Raw genomic sequence first — 27,542 nt, 5'->3', positions numbered from 1 at the left:
CACGGGGGTGTATAAGTGAACCTTCCGTATCTCTTGCCGATTGTGAGCTGAAATATTTAGGTGCCACTTTGTGACGTAGACATATCTGTGTCCAATAATCTTATTTTATCAAATGTTAACTGTGTATATATGTCATCCTTCAAACATAAAACATTCAGTTGTGAGTCTGCGCGAGTCCTGTTTTCCTGGTCTTTGTCTCTGCGTTTTAGCGCAGTTTTAGTCGTCATAATGAAGCTATCGAGAATGTTGTTATTCTTGCTAGGGCCTCGTTGACTGAATAGACGTGTCCTCGCGTTCGCGAAACTGTCGCAGTAGAATCTGCTCGAGGCTGTGGCCTTGAGTCTCCGGAAGGAAGTAGTTGACAAGCATTGCGCCGACGAAAGTGAGAGAGCTGAAGAACCAGCCCATGCCGGAGTAGTGGTACGTTTCGCGCAAGACGCCGAACAGCCAGGTGACGACAAGAGCGCAGATCCAGTTGAACGCAGTGGCAGCGCCCAGGTAGAAGCCGCGGTTCCGGCACGGCACCAGCTCGGCACTCAGAATCCACACCACGGGACCAAGGCCAATCGAGTAGCCTGCAACGTCACGCGCATGACGCACGAACATGGCATTGCGCAAACGACACGATGCATGGAGGGATGAAAACTGTTATGAGGAAACCGACTAAAATATATATGTCAACTTTTTGCTGGCATTCCACTAGGACAAAAGCGCGGAATAGTGAAGAATTTAACACATGAGCACCGATCATCATCAGCGTATTTCTTGGCCAGTCTAAGTGAACGTTTGCCAGATAACCAGATAATAGTGAAGAATTTAATACCTGAGCACCGATCATCATCAGCGTATTTCTTGGCCAGTCTAAGTGAACGTTTGCCAGATAACCAGATAATATAGTGGAAAAGTGTTCGGCGCTTATACCACGCACAGATGGCTGACCAGAGAACCTCGTAGGTATAACAGCACCTATAGATATTCCTCCGCCAGGAGCCTTTGTTGATGTACACCGAAAGTTTATCTCCAAGGCTTGGACGATGTTCCCTAAAGATCGTTGAATGACCGCATACCCATGGTACGGTTTTCAGATAGAAAACCTGAATGACAATGTGGATGTGAGTGCTGCGCGAACGAGTCATACGGAAGGCGCATACACACACGCAGCGATAGTAAACTACAGTGTTATTTTCAAAACCAGACCGATCATGCTTCACACGCACGTAGTGGAAGCAGCAAGACGAACACGAGCGAGGAAAAGATAGCAAAACCAGCTAGATTTATCCAACGACATTCGCGCTTCAACGTATTATTTGCACTTGCGAAGTAAACACAAATGTTCGGCAAGTGACGCTGCCGACGGCTTACTTATGTCCAATCATGGTACCCCAATTCACCAAGTCTGTGTGAATTAGCATGACCACCCGTCCCGCGACTCGCGGCTGCTGTCTTGCGCCTTGCAAGATATACGAAAATATTAAAAAGTCCCGCATTCCACACTTCATTATCACAATTCGACAGTGCCTTGAGTTCTGAACCCTGTTTGAGGATGTGTTAGCTGTAAGCGCTCCAAGCTTCCGTAAAAGTCAGCTAGCCGCGCTGTTCACGACGGCGACGAATGCTTCCGACGCCAGCCGTAGAAATACGACTTCAAGAAAGTTAGACAAGAAATGTGACTTCAAGAAATTAAAACAAGCGGGGTAGAGTGCAAACTATGTCACAGCAGTTCTTTGAGTGACTGTTTTTTTTATTTTGATATATTAGTAACTTTGTTTCATGTTGGAGCATATTAAGGTGATGTAAAATAGTTTTTTTTTACACAGATATGTATTTGAACGTTAAGTTGTGTCAGTTACTCTAGAGGTGACAAAGTATTGCACCGAAATTTAAGCAATAAATTATTGTAGATAAGTTCTCATCGTGTTGTGTCGACACAACACAACCCCCCCCCCCCCCCGTCCCCTGTGTACGAGAATCCCACATTTAGTAGGAAGATGGTCACCCTAGTCTGAATGCTCAGCTTCTACGGTGCGGGTGATCTGTTAATTACATCTGTCTAGAGCGAGAATGACGTGATAAATAAAACCACGCATCCGCGAATAGCGGCAAATAAACGGTGGAGGCAGCAACTTCACTCACTGTGCGCTCTTTAATAGCTCGTTTTATATGAGCTCGTATTGCCAGGTTAACGCTACCTGCAGCAGAGCGAACTGTGACAAACATTGGATATGCTTTGCATTTACGAACTTACTCCTATAGGCTACTTTTTAAAACTCGCCTTCAACTGCTATTCACTGGCCTGACTTTATAAAAGCGCCCAACCTGGCTGCTTGGGCGCTGAAAATACAGCCCTTATGTTATGGCGGTGTGCCACTTTTTTATGTGCCAGAATGAACGTAGAGCATGGGTTCTCAAACTAGGTTCCGTGAAGGACATCTTAGGGTGCCGCGAGCGGCCAGAACGAGTGCAACCCGCTCCCATTTTACCCCCATTAGTAACTAATTTATTTATTTGGGCAAGCAAACTTGTATTGCATTTTGCACTTAGCGAAGCCATCGCACGACGCATCCGCGCATCGGGTACCTGCTAAAGTCCCTGGATATTTTTGGGAAAGTACCGTCTTTCTTTTAACCGAGCCGCCACGTGACCACCCCTCTCCGCCTTCCACCTCCCGCTTCACGGGCCGTCGCCCAGGAATCGCGCGCGAGCCTTCTTTTTTTTTCTTATGTTTTGATTTTTCGCCGAACCCGGCCCTCGCCACTGTCCTATCAAGAATGCCATGTCACACTGATAACGAACGTGCTGTGCGTGACTTGGAATTATACCGGGCGAACAGCGATAGCGAAAGGAGGAGCACGCGGGATATAGATGTGTGGCAGAAATACTCCCCAAATACTCAGTTTTTCCCAGAACGATATTGCGACGTGTCGTGTATCAGTAGAATTTCGGCACCCGTGGGCTCTGACACTCGAAGGTGTGCTATTTATTCATGGGGCGTTCGTCATGCCAGGATGCTGCGCGTATCAGTGCTCCAGCCTGCGGGAAAATGGCTTCACGTTGTTCAACATCCCGCGAGGAAAAATGAATGTCGCACGCAGAAAAAAGTGGTTTCTCAACATCGACCGAAAGGACCTCGTCCCGACCGAGAATACCTCTGTGAGGTACTGTGTATTTATTTCTACTTCAACTACTGTGTATACTTGAAGCTTTTTGCAACTTCATGAAAGCGCGGAAAATCTCGCTTATTTCGCTTGCCATTTGATGGCGTCGCCCTGTGCATTGTAGTAAAGATTGCTGTTCAGCTTCGTAATCTTAGTGTGGATTTCTTGAGAGAACGTTTGCAACTCTGACGCTTGTTTTCTCGTTAACTAACAGGCTTTTGGCATGGAGGAGAATAACAAAGGTGATTTTTTATGTAACAAGAAGAAGAAGAGTCATGAAGGCGCAAACCCCCGATAGTTTGTGTCAAGCGTGGAGGCGTGGCAAATATATAAGTTGCACAATAGAGGATAATAATATATAATATTAGTAGGTGTTCTAGTGTAATTCTAGTAGTAGAATATTTAATATTAAAAATAAGTGTAAGTAAATTGACCATGTAATAATTACTGCAACTGAAGATGAGCGAGAGAAGTGACTCTGATTAGGAATGAATAAGTAAAGTTCGGAATAATTATCAATGACTTAGCCAGCAAGAATGAATAAGATTGCTTCCTCCAAAGAGAAAATTACTGAGAATGCCCAGGCGTAATTGAGAATGGCTAAAAAGGATTAGGCACAATTAGGAAAGTAAGTAAATGTGTCGACAAAACTGTGATTGTGACAGAGAATGACCTAGTTAAACTAGAGAATAAATCAGAATAGTAGGGACGGATGATTTACCGACAAAGGTGTTGGGTCTCTCCATAGTGTCGTCCCGGATCCCCGTGCGCCATCTAACCTCACCGACGGGCGGCGCCACCAACGCCAAGCCTACGTCACCTCCGTCGCGCGAACACAGCGCCAGCCTCTCGTCGGCGGCGAACCTGCTCGAGACCGCCATGCGGCGCAAGCGACCCTACAGGGTGATTGCACCCCCACAGTTGTAACTTTTTTAGAAAAACAGATATGAAACGATCTCCCTCTGCCTCGAAACATCGTGGGATATAAATGTCCTAACCTATTGATAGATATTGCGGGAAACATAGGCGCACCTGTCACTTTTTTCGCTTAAATTGTATCGCTGGCCACACGTGCGCCTAATGATATGTTTATTATCGCAGCTGCATTTTGCTACGGATCAGTTGGAGCCGCTGATACTGAAACGTTACGGGAAGAAGTTGAAGCCTAATGCGGTTCCGACCATTTTTCCTCACCGAAGAGCACCTATCATAGGAAGCCTCTGTGAAAAAGATGCCACTCCCAAACATAAGTGAGTAACCTGTCTTGAATTTTTTGTAGAATGAACACAAAAGCCTATTTAAACTATTGCTCTCGTATAGATCATGAAAATATCCAGCTGTGTAATAATTACCGCTACGATTTTGAAGGTGAGTTTTTTTTCACGTTGCCCATGCATTATTATTTTTTTCTTGCAGTACACTTAGCCGCGCTCTGTGTCACGCTGTATGCCTGCGAAGTCACCCTCTAATGCTCTTCTGAGCCATAGCGTTTCCGCACATACCTAAACAAGTACTGCAGGCTTTCAGGAGTCTGGTTTTGTATTCAGTGCCAATGGAAGAAGGCACCTCCAGTCATGATAACTGGTGAACAGTGCATCACTGAAGGTAAGTTGAACTTCAGCACACCACATGCATGCGCAATGCTCAGTGCATAGATTTCAGGACCCCTTGGATTTTGCATTTCGTGCCAATCGAAGAAGACACCTGCATTATGATACTAGTGCCGAGCAGTGCACCTCTGGCGGTGATATTGCGTCGGAGCGCCGCCTGTCTTGCACTGCTTGATATCATACTTTTCAGGCAGGTATCCTTGACCACCACACATTTCAATGCGGGTAGCATTATGCCTTCAACGCATTCTTTCGTGTCTTCTGAACTTGCTCGTAAGAGGCCTTGCACTTCTGCGCAAGCTGGCCTAATGTTCATGGTGGTTACTACCCATTGGTAGCTTGCCACTTAAAATGCTTGCAGTGGTACAGATACAGCGGATCACGAGCTCGTCATTTAAGCAGTGCGTGCCTTCCTTTTTGCAGTCGCCACCATAGAAGAGCCAAGGTTCAAGAATCAGGGGAGCGGCCACCCTATCCTGGAGTGAATATTACGTTTCTAATATATATTTGTTGAAGTTTTCTGATACTTTCGTGCAGGTCCGCCAACAGCCACGCAACCAGCTGTAAGCAGCATGACGACTTCAGGGGCTTCGGCGTCGGACCTTGAACATGCGGGTGGTTGCTGCGCGTTTCTAATTTAATGTGAATAATATATATATATTATATATATATATATATATATATATTATATATATATATATAATATATATATATATATATATTATATATATATATATATATATGTATATATATATATGCTTTTTTAACAGCACCCCACGCCCTGTTCGATCGCATATCCGAGCTGGGCGCCTTCAAGACAATCAAAGAGAAAGCTAGCTGTTGCCAAGAGGAGATACTGAAAGACGCAGGAAGCTTCACCAGGCAGGGCCAGCAGCAGCGTTTATTCCGCGATGTCTGCCTCGGCTCAGAACAGCAACCAACCAACCCAATGGCGATGATGATGGTATGTACAAGTGAGAACGATAAAGTACGATAAATGTGCTTACACATTTCTCTCCCCGTCTCGAAGCGGCCAGCCTGGTCGCAACTCAAAGATCAGCTGAACGAGTAATGAAAGGCTCATGCGTGACACGTTAACAATTTCTGTGCTGCTACGACGGTGGTCAGTGACGGACTGAAGCGGGGTGACGAGATAGTTCACTGGGGAAGTTCGTCGTAGAACGGTGTATGGGCCACGTACCGGTGAAGAAATTTCTCGCAGAGCCCTGACGTTCGAGTCGGGGTCATAGTAAGACCTTATCTCCGGAATGAAATGTCACGTCGCGTCTTTTGCTATCGCAGCGACGTTTTCGTTCTTCTTGCGTGGCTTCCGTGTTGCGCCGAGCAATTTCACGGCATTGCGCGACTCGAGCTGCGAACTCTTCTGGTAGAGGAGTACTGGACGGAGCTGGACCAAAGAAGAATGCCGTGTCGAAGACTTGATGATGGATCGTCCATACACAAGGAAGAAAGGCTGTAGCCGGTAGATATTTGTGTCGCGGTATTATATGCGAAGGTGACAAATGGCAAAATATTGTCCCAGTTTTTGTGATCCGGACGTAGGTACATGGAGATCATGTCGAGAGCGTTCGTGAAAGCGCTCAGTAAGACCGTTCGTCTGTGGTGGTACGTAGAAGTGGTTTTATGCGTCGTTCTACAGGCCCGTAGGACTTCCTCGAGGACGTGCGAAATGAAGGCTTTGCCCCGGTCCACTGAGAAGAACGCGAGAGCTCCATGGCGCAAGACGATGGACTGCAGAAAAAGTCGGCGACTTCTGTAGCATACCGGCCGAAGACGCAGTCTCGGCGTATCTTGTCAATGATCGACTGCAGTGACGATCCAACGGTGACCGTTAGACGTCAACGGCAAGGACCGTGAGGTGATCGACAGGTGTCGTGAGGCAGGCGGGATGTCGGAGCTCTCAGGAGGCGATGCGGAGGACGTGAGAGTGAAAGTGGGATCGGGACAGCGCGTCGGCATCATGATGACATTTGCCAGACTTATATGTGATGGTAAAGTCATACTCTTGCAAGCGCAGGACCCAGCGCCCTAGACGTCCTGACATATTCTTCATCGAGGACAACCAACACAGTGCGTGATGGTCTGTGACGATAGTGAAGTGCCGACCGTAGAGGTACGGGCGGAATTTCTGTATCGACCAGACAATAGCCAGGCATTCCTGCTCCGTGATCGTGTAGTTCCTCTCCGCTGTCGACAGAGTCCGGCTGGCGTATGCCACAACCTGCTCTTTAGAGGCGGCATCACGCTGCAAAAGTACTGCTCCAATACCTTGCGCACTTGCGTCAGTGTGGAGGATAGTAGGCGCGCTCTCGTCAAAGTGGCGAAGCACTGGTCCGGAAGTCAGGCGTTCTTTAAGGACTTCAAATGCGATCTCGCAGTCGTCGGACCAAGCGAAAGGAGCACCAGCGACTAATAGCTTATTTAGGGGAGCCGCTATAGTCGCGAAGTTGCGTATAAAGCGGCGAAAGTATGACGCCAGGCCAAGAAAACTGCGCAACGTCTTTTGGGTGGAAGGCCGAGGAAACTGCAATACAGCGGCTATCTTGTCGGGATCTGGCCGGACTCCGTCTTTGGAAACGACGTGACCGAGGACTTTTATACTTTTGCTGGCAAACATGCACTTTTTGGTATTTATCTGAAGGCCAGCGTTTGAAAGGCACTGAAGTACTCGTCTAATCGTTGAAGGTGTTGGGCAAAGGTAGATGAAAACACAACAATATCATCTAAATAACAGAGGCAGGTCTTCCATTTTAGGCCACGAAGAACAGTATCTATCATGCGCTCAAATGTTGCCGGAGCGTTGCACAGGCCAAATGGCATTACGTTAAATTCGTAGAGCCCATCCGGCGTAGCAAAGGCGGTTTTTCTCTGTCAGCCTCATTCATAGGGATTTGCCAATACCCCGATCGTAGGTCAAGGCTGGAAAATACTGCGCTCCTTGTAGTGTGTCCAAGGCGTCATCTATTCGAGGCATAGGATATACATCCTTGCGCGTGATCTTATTTAGCGCTCGATAATCAACGCAGAAACGAACGGAGCCATCTTTTTTCTTCACTAAGACGACCGGAGAAGCCCAGGAACTGGAAGATGGCCGTATTATCTTGCGTGATAGCATATCATCAACTTGTTCTTCAATGACTTTTCTTTCCGATTGTGAGACACGATAAGGCCGACGGCGTATAACACCAGAACCATCCGTTTCAATGCGGTGTACGGCCACGGGAGTCTGACTCAGTGTCGTGGCACAGCTATCGAAGCAGGCCTTATGCTTAGCTAAAAGCGCCAATAACGCTGTGGATTGTGCAGAGGTTAGATCGGAGCCGATTACTGCTCGGAAAGGGGAAGAACTCGCACCTGACGTGGGTACTGACGATGAAGACGGGCAAAGTGCTGCAATGGAGGTCAGTGGAGATGCGTCTATCGTCGCTACAGTCATCCCCTTGGGCAACATCATAGATTCTGCAGTTGTGTTGCAAATGGGCAGAAGCGCGCGGCCATGGGACAACCGGAGGAGACAGGAGGCGACGAGAATTCCACGAGAGGTGCAGCGAGGAGCAGGGGCAACTAGGGCGTCACCATCGGCTACTTGGCTAGATGCAACAGCTACCACGTGTTCATGACCAGGGCGCAAAACACAGTCTTCAGCGACAGCCAAGTTGAAGATCAATGAAGGCGGGGCTGACATAGATGCATCCGATGTATCCGTGATGTGAACGACGTGTTCTTTACATGATATGACAGCGGAGGCAGAATGTAGGAAGTCCCAACCCAGGATAAGTTCATGAACGCACGTGCGTAGCACAATCATCGATGTGGTGACGTATGCCGTCGATGAAAACGCGAGCCGTACACTGTCCATCAGGTTGGATGAGTACGTTATTTGCGCCACGCAACACAGGTCCCACATAAGGTGTTCTGACTTTACGGAGCCGCGAGCACAAGTCACTACGTATAACAGAAGTAGCGGCACCGGTATCAACAAGCGCTTGCACAGGAACACCTTCAATAGTCACTGACAACAGGTTAGCCGGGGAAACGGGAGGCATTTTTGATGATCGACGGGACGCAGTTTTCCCTCCAAAAACTGCAATCCTTAGTTTTCCGAATGTTGTTCAAGAGTGCGGGAGAGGGGGCGAAGCGGCGATGCCGAGCGGCGGTAGGGTGATGGAGAGCGTCGTCTGGAGGAGCGGTAGTCCTGATGTTGACGCGGGGACGCTGGAGGAGACGGAGACCGGTACTGCGTGAATGGGTAGGAGTCTGGACCATAATGATCGGGTCTTCGAAACCGGTCCCGCTCGAACTCAGCATAGCCTCGTCGTTCATCCTGCTGGCGGCGACGGCAGTAACGAGATATGTGGCCTCGGATACCGCAGTAAAAACAAACAGGACGGGACGGACGCCACTGAGGAGACGAGGGTGGAGCAGGTACCGCACCTCGCACAGAAGCCAAATGGCCACAAGTAATGTCAGCAGGCCCAGATGTGACCGCAGCAGGCGGAATTGCAGCTATATCGGCATATGTGGGCATCAGTGTTTGAGCAACTGATGCTGTCGGTGTCGTCAGGGAGGCCACATCAGCGTATGTGGGCAGCGGGCGTGCTGGTGGAGCGACCGGCGCTGTCGGTGTTGTCATGGCCGCCAACTCCTGCTTCACAAGATTCCGCAGGTCGAACGGTGCGGGTGGAGTTGAGACGGCAGTGGACCGCTGCTGTTCCAGGTCTCGAAGTTCTTCACGGATGATGGCGCGGATAAGAGCTTTCAAATCAGAGGGAGGCATAAGGCGAGGATCGCTGTCTTGTTGAAGGCGGAGGGACTGCAATTGGTCAAGGCGTTGGCATGTGGAAATGATGTTTTCAACCGTAGTTGGATTGTTAACAGCCAAGGCGTTGAACGCAATCGTGCCAATTCCTTTAAGGATGTGGCGAACGCGCTCGGCTTCCGTCATATCGCTGTTCGCACGGCGACAGAGGGCCAAAACATCCTCGATATATGAAGTGTATGTCTCGTGTGCAAGTTGAACCCGCGTAGCCAGCTTCTGTTTGGCGGTTTCGGAACGACCTGACGAGCATCCGAAGATTTGTCGCAGCTTGGTGGCAAAGGTCAACCAATCGACGAAGTCAGTTTCGTGGTTGAAATACCACGTTTTGGCAACGCCGGTCAGGTAGAATGGGAGATAGCTCAATTTCTCCGCTTCGGTCCACCGATTGGCTGAACCCACACGGTTGTAAAGGTCGAGCCAGTCCTCGACGTCGTCACCGCGGAGACCAGCGAATACGGGTGGTTCGCGCTGAGGGCTGGTGACAGTGGACGAAGGGAGGGCAGCCGCAGGCATCGGCGCGGTAGGGTTAGGGCTAGGTGTTGGTTCCGTTGTCTGCATAGCTGTGGGGGTGGCCGGGCGCAAGCGGCGACCGGATCGTAGCTCCAGGTGGGACACGAACGTAGGAGGACGTCGGGATCTTGACCCACCTCCACCACTCTGAAAGACGCAGGAAGACTTCACCAGGCAGGGCCAGCAGCAGCGTTTATTCCGCGATGTCTGCCTCGGCTCAAAGCAACCAACCAACCCAATGGCGATGATGATGGTTATGTACAAGTGAGAACGATAAGTACGATAAATGTGCTTACAATACCTTAAAACTGAACAAGAAAAGGAAGAGCTGCAGTCAAAATTAAACATCTCTTCATGACGACCAAATGAGGTCCCTAGAGCGGCTTTCACGCAGGGATGCGCTGGGAGGCCAACACCTGGTGCAAGCACTCAACTTCGTCTGTCCTGCGGGTCTCAAGGGTACTCTTTACTGCGAGATAGTGGTTTTTCGTTACCGGCTGAGCGTACACTCCAACGCCATCTAGAGAACTTCAAGTTTCGGCCTGGGCTTCTTCAAGACATACTCGAACCTCTAAGGGAGGAGGTACGCTTAAGAAGACTTTTGTACCTAAGAACAAAAACATTGCAGAAATGAATTGGGTGCTATGAATAGTAATAGTGCTAATCATTCTGTCAATTACAATATGAGCTTCGCACCCTCAAGATACTTTTTGTCATGCTACGTTACTTTCATTCATTTCAGAGTACGGATAATGCATAAATATTCGATTTGGTGATTAGCATTAACTTTTACCAACGTTAGCTGCTAGGCTCGTTAATCGTCCGTAATTTTGATGAATCAACACAAAGACCACATAGAGTAGACACAAGGAGGATATCAGCGTTTCCGTTCGTGCCCTTGTCCTAGCGTCTACGGCGTTGTGCTCTTTCCTCCGTTTCCCAAAATGATGTTAGCACTACTTATGTATGTATATATAGATGTGCGTATGGCGCATTTGTGTCTATTCTGAGGATTGCTTACGTTTTCTCCCTCTAGGTGAACCTCATGAAGCCTTGTGAACGCCACGCCACATTAATGATCGACGAAATGCACTTACACCAGGCTTGTTTACGATCATTCATGCCGGTGTGTTCTCGGCCCTCCTACACTGCCTCTAGCTGATGGTTCTCTCTGCCGGAAGATACCTTAGCTACTCACGGCTCAGTGTTCATGTTGGGTGGACTGTCTACCAGGTGGAAGCAAACTATTGCGTATCGTTTAACGGCAATTCATTCAGTGCTCTAGCTATGAAGGAAGGATCATTCACGTCATAACGGCCTGCGAGTCACTTGGGTTGAAAATTCATGCAGCGACTTCGACATGGGGGGTGGGAACCTGGCGCTCTGGAAACTTTTCGGTATTCACGTGGGAAGACACAGCAGGCCACACACAAGTTGTGTTCACCCCTGTGGGCCTGAACGGAAACTGTGGTTTTTTGCTGATGCGCCACATTTGCTCAAGAGTTTGAGAAATCACTTGACTAAAGGTCAGCTGATTTATCTTCCCGATGATGTAGTCCAGACAAATGACTTACCGACAAATGTTGTAAATCTTGAATTTATAAAGATTCTTGTCCAACGTGACGCTAAATCTGAGCTGAAACTAGCCCCCTCACCTAAATTCGGCATGTTTAGATCCTAGTCACTATGACAAAATGAAAGTCAGCATGGCCTACTGTTTATTTCACAACGACACATCAGCTGGTTTGCACCTTTTCGTAGAGAAGGGACTCATATCAAAGAATGCGCTTTCGACGCCTTGGTTTGTCGCAGCGATCTTTCGCTGGTTTCGCTTACTTACATCAAGGACTACCAAGCTCGCATTTGGCAGCGCAGTTGAAGGAGCCTATGAAGACAGTGTATCATTTCTGAATGAGACAGTGGAGTTGTTTTCTAAAATTTCTGTTGGTGTGCAGACAAAACCGGTGTGGAAGCCTGTTCTAACAGGCATAATTTTGTCGACGCTCTCTGCTCTCGAAGTGCAAGAGATGCTACTCAGTAAATACGAGTTCCAATATGTTTTAGTGAGTAGGTTTAGTCAAGATGGACTTGAGAACTTGTTTTCAACTTTGCGTGCGAAAAACCCCATTCCACGCCTCTATGAATTCAAGTCAGCCTTAGGAGCGCGACATTAGCGCAATTTCTAAAGCCGAGTACCCATAGTATAGTTTGCTCAGACGACGAAGGCTTCTTGCTCGTAGGCTTCAATGCCGGAAATGAAGAGGGTGCAGGGGCAGTGTTACTGCTCCTTCTGATATCCTAGACTTGAGCACGGAAGGCGAGCAGTCTCTAGTCTACCTAGCAAGGTACATTGTATCGAAAATAACAAAGAGACTTCACTGCGAACACTGCAAGGCTTCTGTAGCCTTTAGTGCTGCTAGCTGCAGGCTAATTCAGATGAAGAACTTTTCTACGTCGCACCTTTCGCTCACCAGCCCTGCCGCAGGTGTGATCGAAGTCACAAAAGTCGCAGAGAATTTTTTCCGTGCAAACAAAGACGCGCTGCGATCCAACCAAGTGAGCTTATCCGAAGTTGAAGCGATGATCCTTCAAAATTTTCCTCCTTCTTGCCATAGCATATTGCCAGAATCGTTCGTATGTTCTTGAGAGTACGAATGCAGATTTCAGTCCGTAGATGCTTCTCAGGTCGCACTTAACGCAGTACAGAGCAAGTGCGGAAGCGAGAGTATTGGTATGCGTGCCGCGGTATCCGGACTGCGGTAGACTATTTGAATCCTCTCTAATGATGCTGATGTGCACGGTTGTAAGGCAGCGTGTTTCCTTAAGCTAGGGTTCTGAAAGTCTCTTTTGCAGCTGCGTTTCACCAAGCATTTTACATTTCACTTTGTTTATGTCATCTTTTGCTTCTCTGTATGTTTCTCGCACGAAGCTTCAGGAGGCACCTGAAATAAAAACTGCGCCTGAGCAGTCTCAATTATTTTATTGCTGTTAAGTAATCGATTGCTCATGGCCCTTACCCTGAATGGTAATTTCTTTTGTCAGCGCTGGATATTCCTACTAGTACAACAAACTAGCAAAGTATTAAACTTTGCAGCTCTCTCGATCTGCCGGTGCTGTCAGTGTTTTCTGGTCCTACTAGCTGTTTTCCATGTCAATTGCAAGAGAAATGGCACTTGGGTAAATCAGTAAGACAATAGTTTGAAAAAATAAACCACATAATCCGCAAAAGAGAATCAGAAAGTTGTAATCGGATATTCAAACATTTGCTAATATATTTATGCATCCTTTTAAACCAATGACGGCCTTCGCTGCACCGTCGCGACATCACAACGCTGGCGCTCTTGTCACATCAAGTGTCATGGAAGGAGTCAGTGAAATGCCAGAGAAAGACGCTGCTGCTGACGCCGCCGACACCGAGACTGAAATTTCCTGCGAAATGAGGCCTTTAAAGCTGTCTCGGTAAAAAAAAACTTCAACGCGGGCGTGCCCGCGGGCGCCTTCCAACGCATACACTCTAAGAAAAATCGAGTATTTGGGGAGTTTCTTTGCCACACAACTACAATCGCCGTCTACCTCGCATACTTCCTTCGCGTTACTACCGCGGTTCCGGCACTCCGCGGTCACCAACGTTGCGCGCGTTATCAGCGTGACATAGCATTCTTGATACGAAGGTGGCGCGAGCTGGGTTATAGGCCGGCGCCCGCACGGTGGCCATTTGGGAGAGGATATAGATAAGCTTTGGACCCTTGGGAGGAGGGTTGGGCACTTTGGAGAGGATATGGAGGAGAGTGTCGCTACTTTCTATATTCAGGGACTTTAGTACCTGCGGGTAGCGAGAGACCCACGTGGTAGCAACAATAAAGGTCGTCGTCTAGTGCGCGCCATGAAACTTTGACGATTTGCGAACGCATGGTGACATAACGAACGAAGCGCTGGTAATGCATGCTCGTGAGCGTTCTACATTCATGCTCTGGAGTTCGCTACAACGGTGTTGGCATTCGATATGAAAGAATAGAGAATAGCCAACGCGGGCAGTGTTAACACTGTGCTTGTGCGCGTCGTGATACGATTCAACTCCTCCTCCCCCTCTCATATTGGTTGTCTTTATGCCCAAGAAAAGCTATAGGGCTTCCGCGGCACTCTGGAAAAGCCGTTGGGGTTCCCCAAGGTCAGATAGTTTGAGAACCCTTGGCGTAGAGGATTACGGCGACGCCTTTCTTATCTGAAGTAGCGCTGTTTTCAAGGATTGGCCCGATCTTATGTGCATTTTCTTGCGACAGTTATACTATAAAGAAAGCCACTCATACGGGTTGAAAACAAGAAACAAACAAGAAACCCGACAGACAGAAAAGCAGGCACAAGGACAGATGCTATGTCTACATATAAGTACATTTAATAAGTTGTATGGTTGCGTTCTTGTCAGGTTATGCTTCCTTAAAGCAATTAGTGGTCTTTTAAATCTCTCGTTCCACTGTCGCACCAAGGAATTAAGGACACTGTGGCTTGCTGGGCTAGTTGGTATACTGCATCATCGTAGAAAGCATCGCAAAAGCGGAGACAACGAAAATGCGTACCCTGCGCTGTCTACGTACACGTGGTCTTTATTCTTGTCTCTGTTTTTGGGTTGCGTTCTACGATGACCTGTTAGTTACTTGTATGAACCAGCTGATAAATCTTTTGCTTATTTTGAAGTTGTCATTCATAACATGAGTGGGTTTGGGGGCACTGACCAGTGCGGACGCCTCCGCATCGGCTCTGACTCCTTTGTTCTTTTCGATCTTTTATGGTGTTTTCAATCCAGTTTCTGCTCTGATTTTGCATAAGGTACCCGCATGTGGTTACCCGATTTCTGGACTTGGGTGCGTATTTGCCATTTTTTCGACCGTTTTTCTGATCGGAACGCCGCGGAAGAGGGCTAGCCCTAACATTAGGCTTAGCTGCTTCGCCGCCGTTAGTTAGGCCTGGCGACGAGTTGATCGCCGCTTTACCGAGAAGATGCAAGTCGAAGTGGAAGGCGAAATGATTGAAGAAGAGGAACTCAGCGATGCGGACTGGAATTTCGTGCGCGGCAAATCTTCACAGCAAACCAGCGGGCGCGAACCCGACGAAGGTTCTAGAAGCTTTGGTGGTGGTTCTGGCGCGCCTTCCCCCCGCAGCCGTTCAACGCTGAAAAAACTGGTTATTGCGTCCTCTCGCATGCCCGACTTGCCGGGAGATCACCGACGGATAGTCATACGACCGCGGAATGGTTTGGATCGAAGAAAAGCAGGACACTGCAAGGTTGCAGAGGCAAACATGGCCGCTGCGAAGTAGGCCCGTAGCCAGGATTTTTTTTCGCGGGGGGAGGGGCACTTGCTGAAAACCTTGACTGGTTGAAAAACACCTATTTCATTATTTTTGGTAAAAACACCTACTTCACCAAAATTTTTTTTTGGGGGGGGGTGCCCGGCCCTAGGACACCCCCCCCCCAAAAAAAATTTTGGTGAAGTAGGTGTTTTTACCAAAAAATGAATAGGTGTTTTTTCAACCAGTCAAGGTTTTCAGCAAGTGCCCCTCCCCCCGCGAAAAAAATCCTGGCTACGGGCCTACTTCGCAGCGGCCATGTTTGCCTCTGCAACCTTGCAGTGTCCTGCTTTTCTTCGATCCAAACCATCCGCGGTCGTATGACTATCCGTCGGTGATCTCCCGGCAAGTCGGGCATGCGAGAGGACGCAATAACCAGTTTTTCAGCGTTGAACGGCTGCGGGGGAAGGCGCGCCAGAACCACCACCAAAGCTTCTAGAACCTTCGTCGGGTTCGCGCCCGCTGGTTCTTTGCTGTGAAGATTTGCCGCGCACGAAATTCCAGTCCGCATCGCTGAGTTCCTCTTCTTCAATCATTTCGCCTTCCACTTCGACTTGCATCTTCTCGGTAAAGCGGCGATCAACTCGTCGCCAGGCCTAACTAACGGCGGCGAAGCAGCTAAGCCTAATGTTAGGGCTAGCCCTCTTCCGCGGCGTTCCGATCAGAAAAACGGTCGAAAAAATGGCAAATACGCACCCAAGTCCAGAAATCGGGTAACCACATGCGGGTACCTTATGCAAAAATTCAGAGCAGAAACTGGATTGAAAACCATAAAAGATCGAAAAGAACAAAGGAGTCAGAGCCGATGCGGAGGCGTCCGCACTGGTCATGCCCCAAACCCACTCATGTTATGATGACAACTTCAAATAAGCAAAATGATTTATCAGCTGGTTCATACAGTAATAACAGTCATCGTAGAACGCAACCCAAAAACAGAGACAAGAATAAAGACCACGTGTACGTAGACAGCGCAGGGTACGCATTTTCGTTGTCTCCGCTTTTTGCGATGCTTTCTACGATGATGCAGTATACCAACTAGCCCAGCAAGCCACAGTGTCCTTAATTCCTTGGTGCGACAGTGGACGAGAGATTTTTAAAAGACCACTAATTGCTTTAAGGAAGCATACCTGACAAGAACGCAACCATACAACTTATTAAATGTACTTATATGTAGACATAGCATCGTCCTTGTGCCTGCTTTTCTGTCTGTCGGGTTTCTTGTTTTGTTTTCTTGTTTTTCAACTCCCCGTATGAGTGGCTTTCTTTTATAGTATAACTGTCGCAAGAAAATGCACATAAGATCGGGCCAATCCTTGAAAACAGCGCTACTTCAGATAAGAAAGGCGTCGCCGTAATCCTCTACGCCAAGGGTTCTCAAACTATCTGACCTTGGGGAACCCCAACGGCTTTTCCAGAGTGCCGCGGAAGCCCTATAGCTTTTTCTTGGGCATAAAGACAACCAATATGAGAGGGGGAGGAGGAGTTGATATCGTATCACGACGCGCACAAGCACAGTGTTAACACTGCCCGCGTTGGCCTATTCTCTATTCTTTCATATCGAATGCCAACACCGTTGTAGCGAACTCCAGAGCATGAATGTAGAACGCTCACGAGCATGCATTACCAGCGCTTCGTTCGTTATGTCACCATGCGTTCGCAAATCGTCAAAGTTTCATGGCGCGCACTACGACGACCCTTTATTGTTGCTACCACGTGGGTCTCTCGCTACCCGCAGGTACTAAAGTCCCGAATATAGAAAGTAGCGACACTCTCCTCCATATCCTCTCCAAAGTGCCCCCCTCCTCTCCCAAGGGTCCAAAGCTTATCTATATCCTCTCCCAAATGGCCACCGTGCGGGCGCCGGCCTATAACCCAGCTCGCGCCACCTTCGTATCAAGAATGCTATGTCACGCTGATAACGCGCGCAACGTTGGTGACCGCGGAGTGCCGGAACCGCGGTAGTAACGCGAAGGAAGTATGCGAGGTAGACGGCGATTGTAGTTGTGTGGCAAAGAAACTCCCCAAATACTCGATTTTTTCTTAGAGTGTATGCTTGGAAGGCGCCCGCGGGCACGCCCGCGTTGAAGTTTTTTTTTTACCGAGACAGCTTTAAAGGCCTCATTTCGCAGAAATTTCAGTCTCGGTGTCGGCGGCGTCAGCAGCAGCGTCTTTCTCTGGCATTTCACTGACTCCCTTCCATGACACTTGATGTGACAAGAGCGCCAGCGTTGTGATGTCGCGACGGTGCAGCGAAGGCCGTCATTGGTTTAAAAGGATGCATATAAATATATTAGCAAATGTTTGAATATCCGATTACAACTTTCTGATTCTCTTTTGCGGATTATGTGGTTTATTTTTTCAAACTATTGTCTTACTGATTTACCCAAGTGCCATTTCTCTTGCAATTGACATGGAAAACAGCTAGTAGGACCAGAAAACACTGACAGCACCGGCAGATCGAGAGAGCTGCAAAGTTTAATACTTTGCTAGTTTGTTGTACTAGTAAAGAATATCCAGCGCTGACAAAGAAATTAGCATTCAGGGTAAGGGCCATGAGCAATCAATTACTTAACAGCAATAAAATAATTCAGACTGCTCAGGTGCAGTTTTTATTTCAGGTGCCTCCTGAAGCTTCGTGCGAGAAACATACAGAGAAGCAAAAGATGACATAAACAAAGTGAAATGTAAAATGCTTGGTGAAACGCAGCTGCAAAAGAGACTTTCAGAACCCTAGCTTAAGGAAACACGCTGCCTTACAACCGTGCACATCAGCATCATTAGAGAGGATTCAAATAGTCTACCGCAGTCCGGATACCGGCACGCATACCAATACTCTCGCTTCCGCACTTGCTCTGTACTGCGTTAAGTGCGACCTGAGAAGCATCTGTACGGACTGAAATCTGCATTCGTACTCTCAAGAACATACGAACGACTTCTGGCAATATGCTATGGCAAAAGGGAAAAATGTTTTGAAGGATCATCGCTTCAACTTCGGATAAGCTCACTTGGTTGGATCGCAGCGCGTCTTTGTTTGCACGGAAAAAATTCTCTGCGACTTTTGTGACTTCGATCACACCTGCGGCAGGGCTGGTGAGCGAAAGGTGCGACGTAGAAAAGTTCTTCATCTGAATTAGCCTGCAGCTAGCAGCACTAAAGGCTACAGAAGCCTTGCAGTGTTCGCAGTGAAGTCTCTTTGTTATTTTCGATACAATGTACCTTGCTAGGTAGACTAGAGACTGCTCGCCTTCCGTGCTCAAGTCTAGGATATCAGAAGGAGCAGTAACACTGCCCCTGCACCCTCTTCATTTCCGGCATTGAAGCCTACGAGCAAGAAGCCTTCGTCGTCTGAGCAACTATACTATGGGTACTCGGCTTTAGAAATTGCGCTAATGTCGCGCTCCTAAGGCTGACTTGAATTCATAGAGGCGTGGAATGGGGTTTTTCGCACGCAAAGTTGAAAACAAGTTCTCAAGTCCATCTTGACTAAACCTACTCACTAAAACATATTGGAACTCGTATTTACTGAGTAGCATCTCTTGCACTTCGAGAGCAGAGAGCGTCGACAAAATTATGCCTGTTAGAACAGGCTTCCACACCGGTTTTGTCTGCACACCAACAGAAATTTTAGAAAACAACTCCACTGTCTCATTCAGAAATGATACACTGTCTTCATAGGCTCCTTCAACTGCGCTGCCAAATGCGAGCTTGGTAGTCCTTGATGTAAGTAAGCGAAACCAGCGAAAGATCGCTGCGACAAACCAAGGCGTCGAAAGCGCATTCTTTGATATGAGTCCCTTCTCTACGAAAAGGTGCAAACCAGCTGATGTGTCGTTGTGAAATAAACAGTAGGCCATGCTGACTTTCATTTTGTCATAGTGACTAGGATCTAAACATGCCGAATTTAGGTGAGGGGCTAGTTTCAGCTCAGATTTAGCGTCACGTTGGACAAGAATCTTTATAAATTCAAGATTTACAACATTTGTCGGTAAGTCATTTGTCTGGACTACATCATCGGGAAGATAAATCAGCTGACCTTTAGTCAAGTGATTTCTCAAACTCTTGAGCAAATGTGGCGCATCAGCAAAAAACCACAGTTTCCGTTCAGGCCCACAGGGGTGAACACAACTTGTGTGTGGCCTGCTGTGTCTTCCACGTGAATACCGAAAAGTTTCCAGAGCGCCAGGTTCCCACCCCCCATGTCTGAAGTCGCTGCATGAATTTTCAACCCAAGTGACTCGCAGGCCGTTATGACGTGAATGATCTCTTCCTTCATAGCTAGAGCACTGAATGAATTGCCCGTTAAACGATACGCAATAGTTTGCTTCCACCTGGTAGACAGTCCACCCAACATGAACACTGAGCCGTGAGTAGCTAAGGTATCTTCCGGCAGAGAACCATCAGCTAGAGGCAGTGTAGAGGGCCGAGAAACACCGGCATGAATGATCGTAAACAAGCCCTGGTGTAAGTTGCATTTCGTCGATCATTAATGTGGCGTGGCGTTCACAAGGCTTCATGAGGTTCACCTAGAGGGAGAAAACGTAAGCAATCCTCAGAATAGACACAAAATGCGCCATACGCACATCTATATATACATACATAAGTAGTGCTAACATCATTTTTGGGAAACGGAGGAAAGAGCACAACGCCGTAGACGCTAGGACAAGGGCACGAACGGAAACGCTGATATCCTCCTTGTGTCTACTCTATGTGGTCTTTGTGTTGATTCATCAAAATTACGGACGATTAACGAGCCTAGCAGCTAACGTTGGTAAAAGTTAATGCTAATCACCAAATCAGAAATATTATGCATTATCCGTACTCTGAAATGAATGAAAGTAACGTAGCATGACAAAAAGTATCTTGAGGGTGCAGAAGCTCATATTGTAATTGACAGAATGATTAGCACTATTACCTATTCATAGCACCCAATTCATTTCTGCAATGTTTTTGTTCTTAGGTATACAAAAGTCTTCTTAAGCGTACCTCCTCCCTTAGAGGTTCGAGTATGTCTTGAAGAAGCCCAGGCCGAAACTTGAAGTTCTCTAGATGGCGTTGGAGTGTACGCTCAGCCGGTAACGAAAAACCACTATCTCGCAGTAAAGAGTACCCTTGAGACCCGCAGGACAGACGAAGCTTGAGTGCTTGCACCAGTGTGTTGGCCTCCCAGCGCATCCCCTGCGTTGAAAGCCGCTCTAGGGACCTCATTTGGTCGTCACTGAAGAGATGTTTAATTTTTGACTGCAGCTCTTCCTTTTCTTGTTCAGTTTTAAGGTATTGTAAGCACATTTATCGTACTTTATCGTTCTCACTTGTACATAACCATCATCATCGCCATTGGGTTGGTTGGTTGCTGTTCTGAGCCGAGGCAGACATCGCGGAATAAACGCTGCTGCTGGCCCTGCCTGGTGAAGTCTTCCTGCGTCTTTCAGAGTGGTGGAGGTGGGTCAAGATCCCGACGTCCTCCTACGTTCGTGTCCCACCTGGAGCTACGATCCGGTCGCCGCTTGCGCCCGGCCACCCCCACAGCAGACAACGGAACCAACACCTAGCCCTAACCCTACCGCGCCGATGCCTGCGGCTGCCCTCCCTTCGTCCACTGTCACCAGCCCTCAGCGCGAACCACCCGTATTCGCTGGTCTCCGCGGTGACGACGTCGAGGACTGGCTCGACCTTTACAACCGTGTGGGTTCAGCCAATCGGTGGACCGAAGCGGAGAAATTGAGCTATCTCCCATTCTACCTGACCGGCGTTGCCAAAACGTGGTATTTCAACCACGAAACTGACTTCGTCGATTGGTTGACCTTTGCCACCAAGCTGCGACAAATCTTCGGATGCTCGTCAGGTCGTTCCGAAACCGCCAAACAGAAGCTGGCTACGCGGGTTCAACTTGCACACGAGACATACACTTCATATATCGAGGATGTTTTGGCCCTCTGTCGCCGTGCGAACAGCGATATGACGGAAGCCGAGCGCGTTCGCCACATCCTTAAAGGAATTGGCACGATTGCGTTCAACGCCTTGGCTGTTAACAATCCAACTACGGTTGAAAACATCATTTCCACATGCCAACGCCTTGACCAATTGCAGTCCCTCCGCCTTCAACAAGACAGCGATCCTCGCCTTATGCCTCCCTCTGATTTGAAAGCTCTTATCCGCGCCATCATCCGTGAAGAACTTCGAGACCTGGAACAGCAGCGGTCCACTGCCGTCTCAACTCCACCCGCACCGTTCGACCTGCGGAATCTTGTGAAGCAGGAGTTGGCGGCCATGACAACACCGACAGCGCCGGTCGCTCCACCAGCACGCCCGCTGCCCACATACGCTGATGTGGCCTCCCTGACGACACCGACAGCATCAGTTGCTCAAACACTGATGCCCACATATGCCGATATAGCTGCAATTCCGCCTGCTGCGGTCACATCTGGGCCTGCTGACATTACTTGTGGCCATTTGGCTTCTGTGCGAGGTGCGGTACCTGCTCCACCCTCGTCTCCTCAGTGGCGTCCGTCCCGTCCTGTTTGTTTTTACTGCGGTATCCGAGGCCACATATCTCGTTACTGCCGTCGCCGCCAGCAGGATGAACGACGAGGCTATGCTGAGTTCGAGCGGGACCGGTTTCGAAGACCCGATCATTATGGTCCAGACTCCTACCCATTCACGCAGTACCGGTCTCCGTCTCCTCCAGCGTCCCCGCGTCAACATCAGGACTACCGCTCCTCCAGACGACGCTCTCCATCACCCTACCGCCGCTCGGCATCGCCGCTTCGCCCCTCTCCCGCACTCTTGAACAACATTCGGAAAACTAAGGATTGCAGTTTTTGGAGGGAAAACTGCGTCCCGTCGATCATCAAAAATGCCTCCCGTTTCCCCGGCTAACCTGTTGTCAGTGACTATTGAAGGTGTTCCTGTGCAAGCGCTTGTTGATACCGGTGCCGCTACTTCTGTTATACGTAGTGACTTGTGCTCGCGGCTCCGTAAAGTCAGAACACCTTATGTGGGACCTGTGTTGCGTGGCGCAAATAACGTACTCATCCAACCTGATGGACAGTGTACGGCTCGCGTTTTCATCGACGGCATACGTCACCACATCGAGATGATTGTGCTACGCACGTGCGTTCATGAACTTATCCTGGGTTGGGACTTCCTACATTCTGCCTCCGCTGTCATATCATGTAAAGAACACGTCGTTCACATCACGGATACATCGGATGCATCTATGTCAGCCCCGCCTTCATTGATCTTCAACTTGGCTGTCGCTGAAGACTGTGTTTTGCGCCCTGGTCATGAACACGTGGTAGCTGTTGCATCTAGCCAAGTAGCCGATGGTGACGCCCTAGTTGCCCCTGCTCCTCGCTGCACCTCTCGTGGAATTCTCGTCGCCCCTGTCTCCTCCGGTTGTCCCATGGCCGCGCGCTTCTGCCCATTTGCAACACAACTGCAGAATCTATGATGTTGCCCAAGGGGATGACTGTAGCGACGATAGACGCATCTCCACTGACCTCCATTGCAGCACTTTGCCCGTCTTCATCGTCAGTACCCACGTCAGGTGCGAGTTCTTCCCCTTTCCGAGCAGTAATCGGCTCCGATCTAACCTCTGCACAATCCACAGCGTTATTGGCGCTTTTAGCTAAGCATAAGGCCTGCTTCGATAGCTGTGCCACGACACTGAGTCAGACTCCCGTGGCCGTACACCGCATTGAAACGGATGGTTCTGGTGTTATACGCCGTCGGCCTTATCGTGTCTCACAATCGGAAAGAAAAGTCATTGAAGAACAAGTTGATGATATGCTATCACGCAAGATAATACGGCCATCTTCCAGTTCCTGGGCTTCTCCGGTCGTCTTAGTGAAGAAAAAAGATGGCTCCGTTCGTTTCTGCGTTGATTATCGAGCGCTAAATAAGATCACGCGCAAGGATGTATATCCTATGCCTCGAATAGATGACGCCCTGGACACACTACAAGGAGCGCAGTATTTTTCCAGCCTTGACCTACGATCGGGGTATTGGCAAATCCCTATGAATGAGGCTGACAGAGAAAAAGCGCCTTTGCTACGCCGGATGGGCTCTACGAATTTAACGTAATGCCATTTGGCCTGTGCAACGCTCCGGCAACATTTGAGCGCATGATAGATACTGTTCTTCGTGGCCTAAAATGGAAGACCTGCCTCTGCTATTTAGATGATATTGTTGTGTTTTCATCTACCTTCGCCCAACACCTTCAACGATTAGACGAAGTACTTCAGTGTCTTTCAAACGCTGGCCTTCAGATAAATACCAAAAAGTGCATGTTTGCCAGCAAAAGTATAAAAGTCCTCGGTCACGTCGTTTCCAAAGACGGAGTCCGGCCAGATCCCGACAAGATAGCCGCTGTATTGCAGTTTCCTCGGCCTTCCACCCAAAAGACGTTGCGCAGTTTTCTTGGCCTGGCGTCATACTTTCGCCGCTTTATACGCAACTTCGCGACTATAGCGGCTCCCCTAAATAAGCTATTAGTCGCTGGTGCTCCTTTCGCTTGGTCCGACGACTGCGAGATCGCATTTGAAGTCCTTAAAGAACGCCTGACTTCCGGACCAGTGCTTCGCCACTTTGACGAGAGCGCGCCTACTATCCTCCACACTGACGCAAGTGCGCAAGGTATTGGAGCAGTACTTTTGCAGCGTGATGCCGCCTCTAAAGAGCAGGTTGTGGCATACGCCAGCCGGACTCTGTCGACAGCGGAGAGGAACTACACGATCACGGAGCAGGAATGCCTGGCTATTGTCTGGTCGATACAGAAATTCCGCCCGTACCTCTACGGTCGGCACTTCACTATCGTCACAGACCATCACGCACTGTGTTGGTTGTCCTCGATGAAGAATATGTCAGGACGTCTAGGGCGCTGGGTCCTGCGCTTGCAAGAGTATGACTTTACCATCACATATAAGTCTGGCAAATGTCATCATGATGCCGACGCGCTGTCCCGATGCCCACTTTCACTCTCTCCTCCGCATCGCCTCCTGAGAGCTCCGACATCCCGCCTGCCTCACGACACCTGTCGATCACCTCACTGGTCCCTTGCCGTTGACGTCTAACGGTCACCGTTGGATCGTCACTGCAGTCGATCATTTGACAAGATACGCCGAGACTGCGTCTCTTCGGTCCGGTACTGCTACAGAAGTCGCCGACTTTTTCTTGCAGTCCATCGTCTTGCGCCATGGAGCTCCTCGCGTTCTTCTCAGTGACCGGGGCAAAGCCTTCATTTCGCACGTCCTCGAGGAAGTCCTACGGGCCTGTAGAACGACGCATAAAACCACTTCTACGTACCACCCACAGACGAACGGTCTTACTGAGCGCTTTCACCGAACGCTCTCTGACATGATCTCCATGTACCTACGTCCGGATCACAAAAACTGGGACAATATTTTGCCATTTGTCACCTTCGCATATAATACCGCGACACAAATATCTACCGGCTACAGCCCTTTCTTCCTTGTGTATGGACGATCTGCATCATCAGTCTTCGACACGGCATTCTTCTTTGGTCCAGCTCCGTCCAGTACTCCTCCCAGAAGAGTTCGCAGCTCGAGTCGCGCAATGCCGTGAAATTGCTCGGCGCAACACGGAAGCCACGCAAGAAGAACGAAAACGTCGCTGCGATAGCAAAAGACGCGACGTGACATTTCATTCCGGAGATAAGGTCTTACTATGGACCCCGACTCGAACGTCAGGGCTCTGCGAGAAATTTCTTCACCGGTACGTTGGCCCATACACCGTTCTACGACGAACTTCCCCAGTGAACTATCTCGTCACCCCGCTTCAGTCCGTCACTGACCACCGTCGTAGCAGCACAGAAATTGTTAACGTGTCACGCATGAAGCCTTTCATTACTCGTTCAGCTGATCTTTGAGTTGCGACCAGGCTGGCCGCTTCGAAGACGGGAGAAATTAGTGTAAGCACATTTATCGTACTTTATCGTTCTCACTTGTACATAACCATCATCATCGCCATTGGGTTGGTTGGTTGCTGTTCTGAGCCGAGGCAGACATCGCGGAATAAACGCTGCTGCTGGCCTGCCTGGTGAAGTCTTCCTGCGTCTTTCAGTATCTCCTCTTGGCAACAGCTAGCTTTCTCTTTGATTCGTCTTGAAGGCGCTCCAGCTCGGATATGCGATCGAACAGGGCGTGGGGCTGTTAAAAAAGCATATATATATACATATATATATAATATATATATAATATATATATATATATATATATATATATTATATATATATATATATATATATATATATATATATATATATATATTCCATTTAAATTAGAAACGCGCAGCAACACACCCCATGTTCAAGGTCCGACGCCGAAGCCCCTGAAGTCGTCATGCTGCTTACAGCTGGTTGCGTGGCTGTTGGCGGACCTGCACGAAAGTATCAGAAACTTCAACAAATATATATTAGGAAACGTAATATTCACCTCCAGGATAGGGTGGCCGCTCCCCTGATCTTGAACCTTGGGCTCTTCTATGGTGGCGACTGCAAAAAGGAAGGCACGCACTGCTTAAATGACGAGCTCGTGATCCGCTGTATCTGTACCACTGCAAGCATTTTAAGTGGCAAGCTACCAATGGGTAGACCACCATGAACATTACGGCCATGCTTGCGCAGAAGTGCAAGGCCTCTTACGAGCAAGTTCAGAAGACACGAAAAATGCGTTGAAGGCATAATGCTACCCGCATTGAAATGTGTGGTGGTCAAGATACCTGCCTGAAAAGTATGATATCAAGCAGTGCAAAGACATGCGGCGCTCCGACGCAATACTCACCGCCAGAGGTGCACTGCTCGGCACTAGTATCATTAATGCAGGTGTCTCTTCGATTGGCACTGAAATGCAAAATCCAAGGGGTCCTGAAATCTTATGCACTGAGCATTGCGCATGCATGTGGTGTGCTGAAGTTCAACTTACCTTCAGTGATGCACTGTTCACCACTGTTATCATGACTTGAGGTGCCTTCTTCCATTGGCACTGAAATACAAAACCCAGACTCCTGAAAGCCTGCAGTACTTGTTTAGGTATGTGCGGAAACGCTATGGCTCAGAAGAGCATTAGAGGGTGACTTCGCAGGCATTACAGCTGTGACACAGAGCGCGGCTAAGTGTACTGCAAGAAAAAATAATGCATGGGCAACGTGAAAAAACCTCACCCTTCAAAATCGTAGCGGTTAATTATTACACAGCTGGATATTTACTCATGATCTATACCGAGAGCAAATAGTTTAAATAGTGCTTTGTGTTCATTCTACAAAAAATTCAAGACATGTTACTCACCACTTATGTTTGGGAGTGGCATCTTTTTCACAAGAGGCTTCCTATGATTAGGTGCTCTTCGGTGAGGAAAAATGGTCGGAACCGCATTAGGCTTCAACTTCTTCCCGTAACGTTTCAGTATCAGCGGCTCCAACTGATCCGTAGCAAAATGCAGCTGCGATAATAAACAATATCATTAGGCGCACGTGTGGCCAGCGATACAATTTAAGCGAAAAAAGTGACCAGGTGATCGCCTTGTTTCCCGCCATATCTATCATAAGCGTTGACATTATATTCCACGATTTTCGAGGCAGGGAGATCGTTTTCATATCTGTTTTTCTAAAAAGTTACACTGTGGGGGTGCATCACCCCTGTAGGGTCGCTTGCGCCGCATGGCGCGTCTCGCGCAGGTTCGCCGCCGACGAGAGGATGGCGCTGTGTTCGCGCGACGGAGGTGACGTAGGCTTGGCGTTGGTGGCGCCGCCCGTCGGTGAGGTTAGATGGCGCACGGGGATCCGGGACGACACTATGGAGAGACCAACCTTTGTCGGTAAATCATCCGTCCCTACTATTCTGATTTATTCTCTAGTTTAACTAGGTCATTCTCTGTCACAATCACGTTTTGTCGACACATTTACTTACTTTCCTAATTGTGCCTAATCCTTTTTAGCCATTCTCAATTACGCCTGGGCATTCTCAGTAATTTTCTCTTTGGAGGAAGCAATCTTATTCATTCTTGCTGGCTAAGTCATTGATAATTATTCCGAACTTTACTTATTCATTCCTAATCAGAGTCACTTCTC

At 48.5% G+C, this 27,542-nt stretch overlaps 1 protein-coding gene across 1 annotated transcript; it reads right to left on the bottom strand.

Moving 5' to 3' along the window:
* Positions 1–258: 258 nt before the first annotated feature.
* Positions 259–27,133, bottom strand: LOC119385377 (facilitated trehalose transporter Tret1). Its single transcript, XM_037652826.1, has 5 exons — positions 27,091–27,133; positions 26,399–26,458; positions 25,910–25,968; positions 3,940–4,051; positions 259–575 (listed from the first exon to the last, which is right to left on the bottom strand). The coding sequence occupies exons 1-5, from the start codon at positions 27,131–27,133 to the stop codon at positions 259–261; spliced, it is 591 nt and encodes a 196-aa protein (XP_037508754.1).
* Between the last annotated feature and the right edge of the window lie 409 nt (positions 27,134–27,542).

This window comes from Rhipicephalus sanguineus, chromosome 3, assembly GCF_013339695.2.
Source record: "Rhipicephalus sanguineus isolate Rsan-2018 chromosome 3, BIME_Rsan_1.4, whole genome shotgun sequence".
Classification (NCBI taxonomy): Eukaryota; Metazoa; Arthropoda; class Arachnida; order Ixodida; family Ixodidae; genus Rhipicephalus; species Rhipicephalus sanguineus.
This window is presented reverse-complemented; position numbering and strand designations above follow the sequence as displayed.

Excerpts from the sequence above, each read along its gene's own strand:
- LOC119385377 (XM_037652826.1), bottom strand. The coding sequence starts at position 27,133 with ATGCGGCGCAAGCGACCCTACAGGGGTGATGCACCCCCACAGT. Across the intron at positions 25,969-26,398 it reads TGAACAGTGCATCACTGAAG|TCGCCACCATAGAAGAGCCC; the intron begins GTAAGTTGAACT and ends TCCTTTTTGCAG. Across the intron at positions 576-3,939 it reads GTTGGTGGCGCCGCCCGTCG|GCTACTCGATTGGCCTTGGT; the intron begins GTGAGGTTAGAT and ends GTGACGTTGCAG.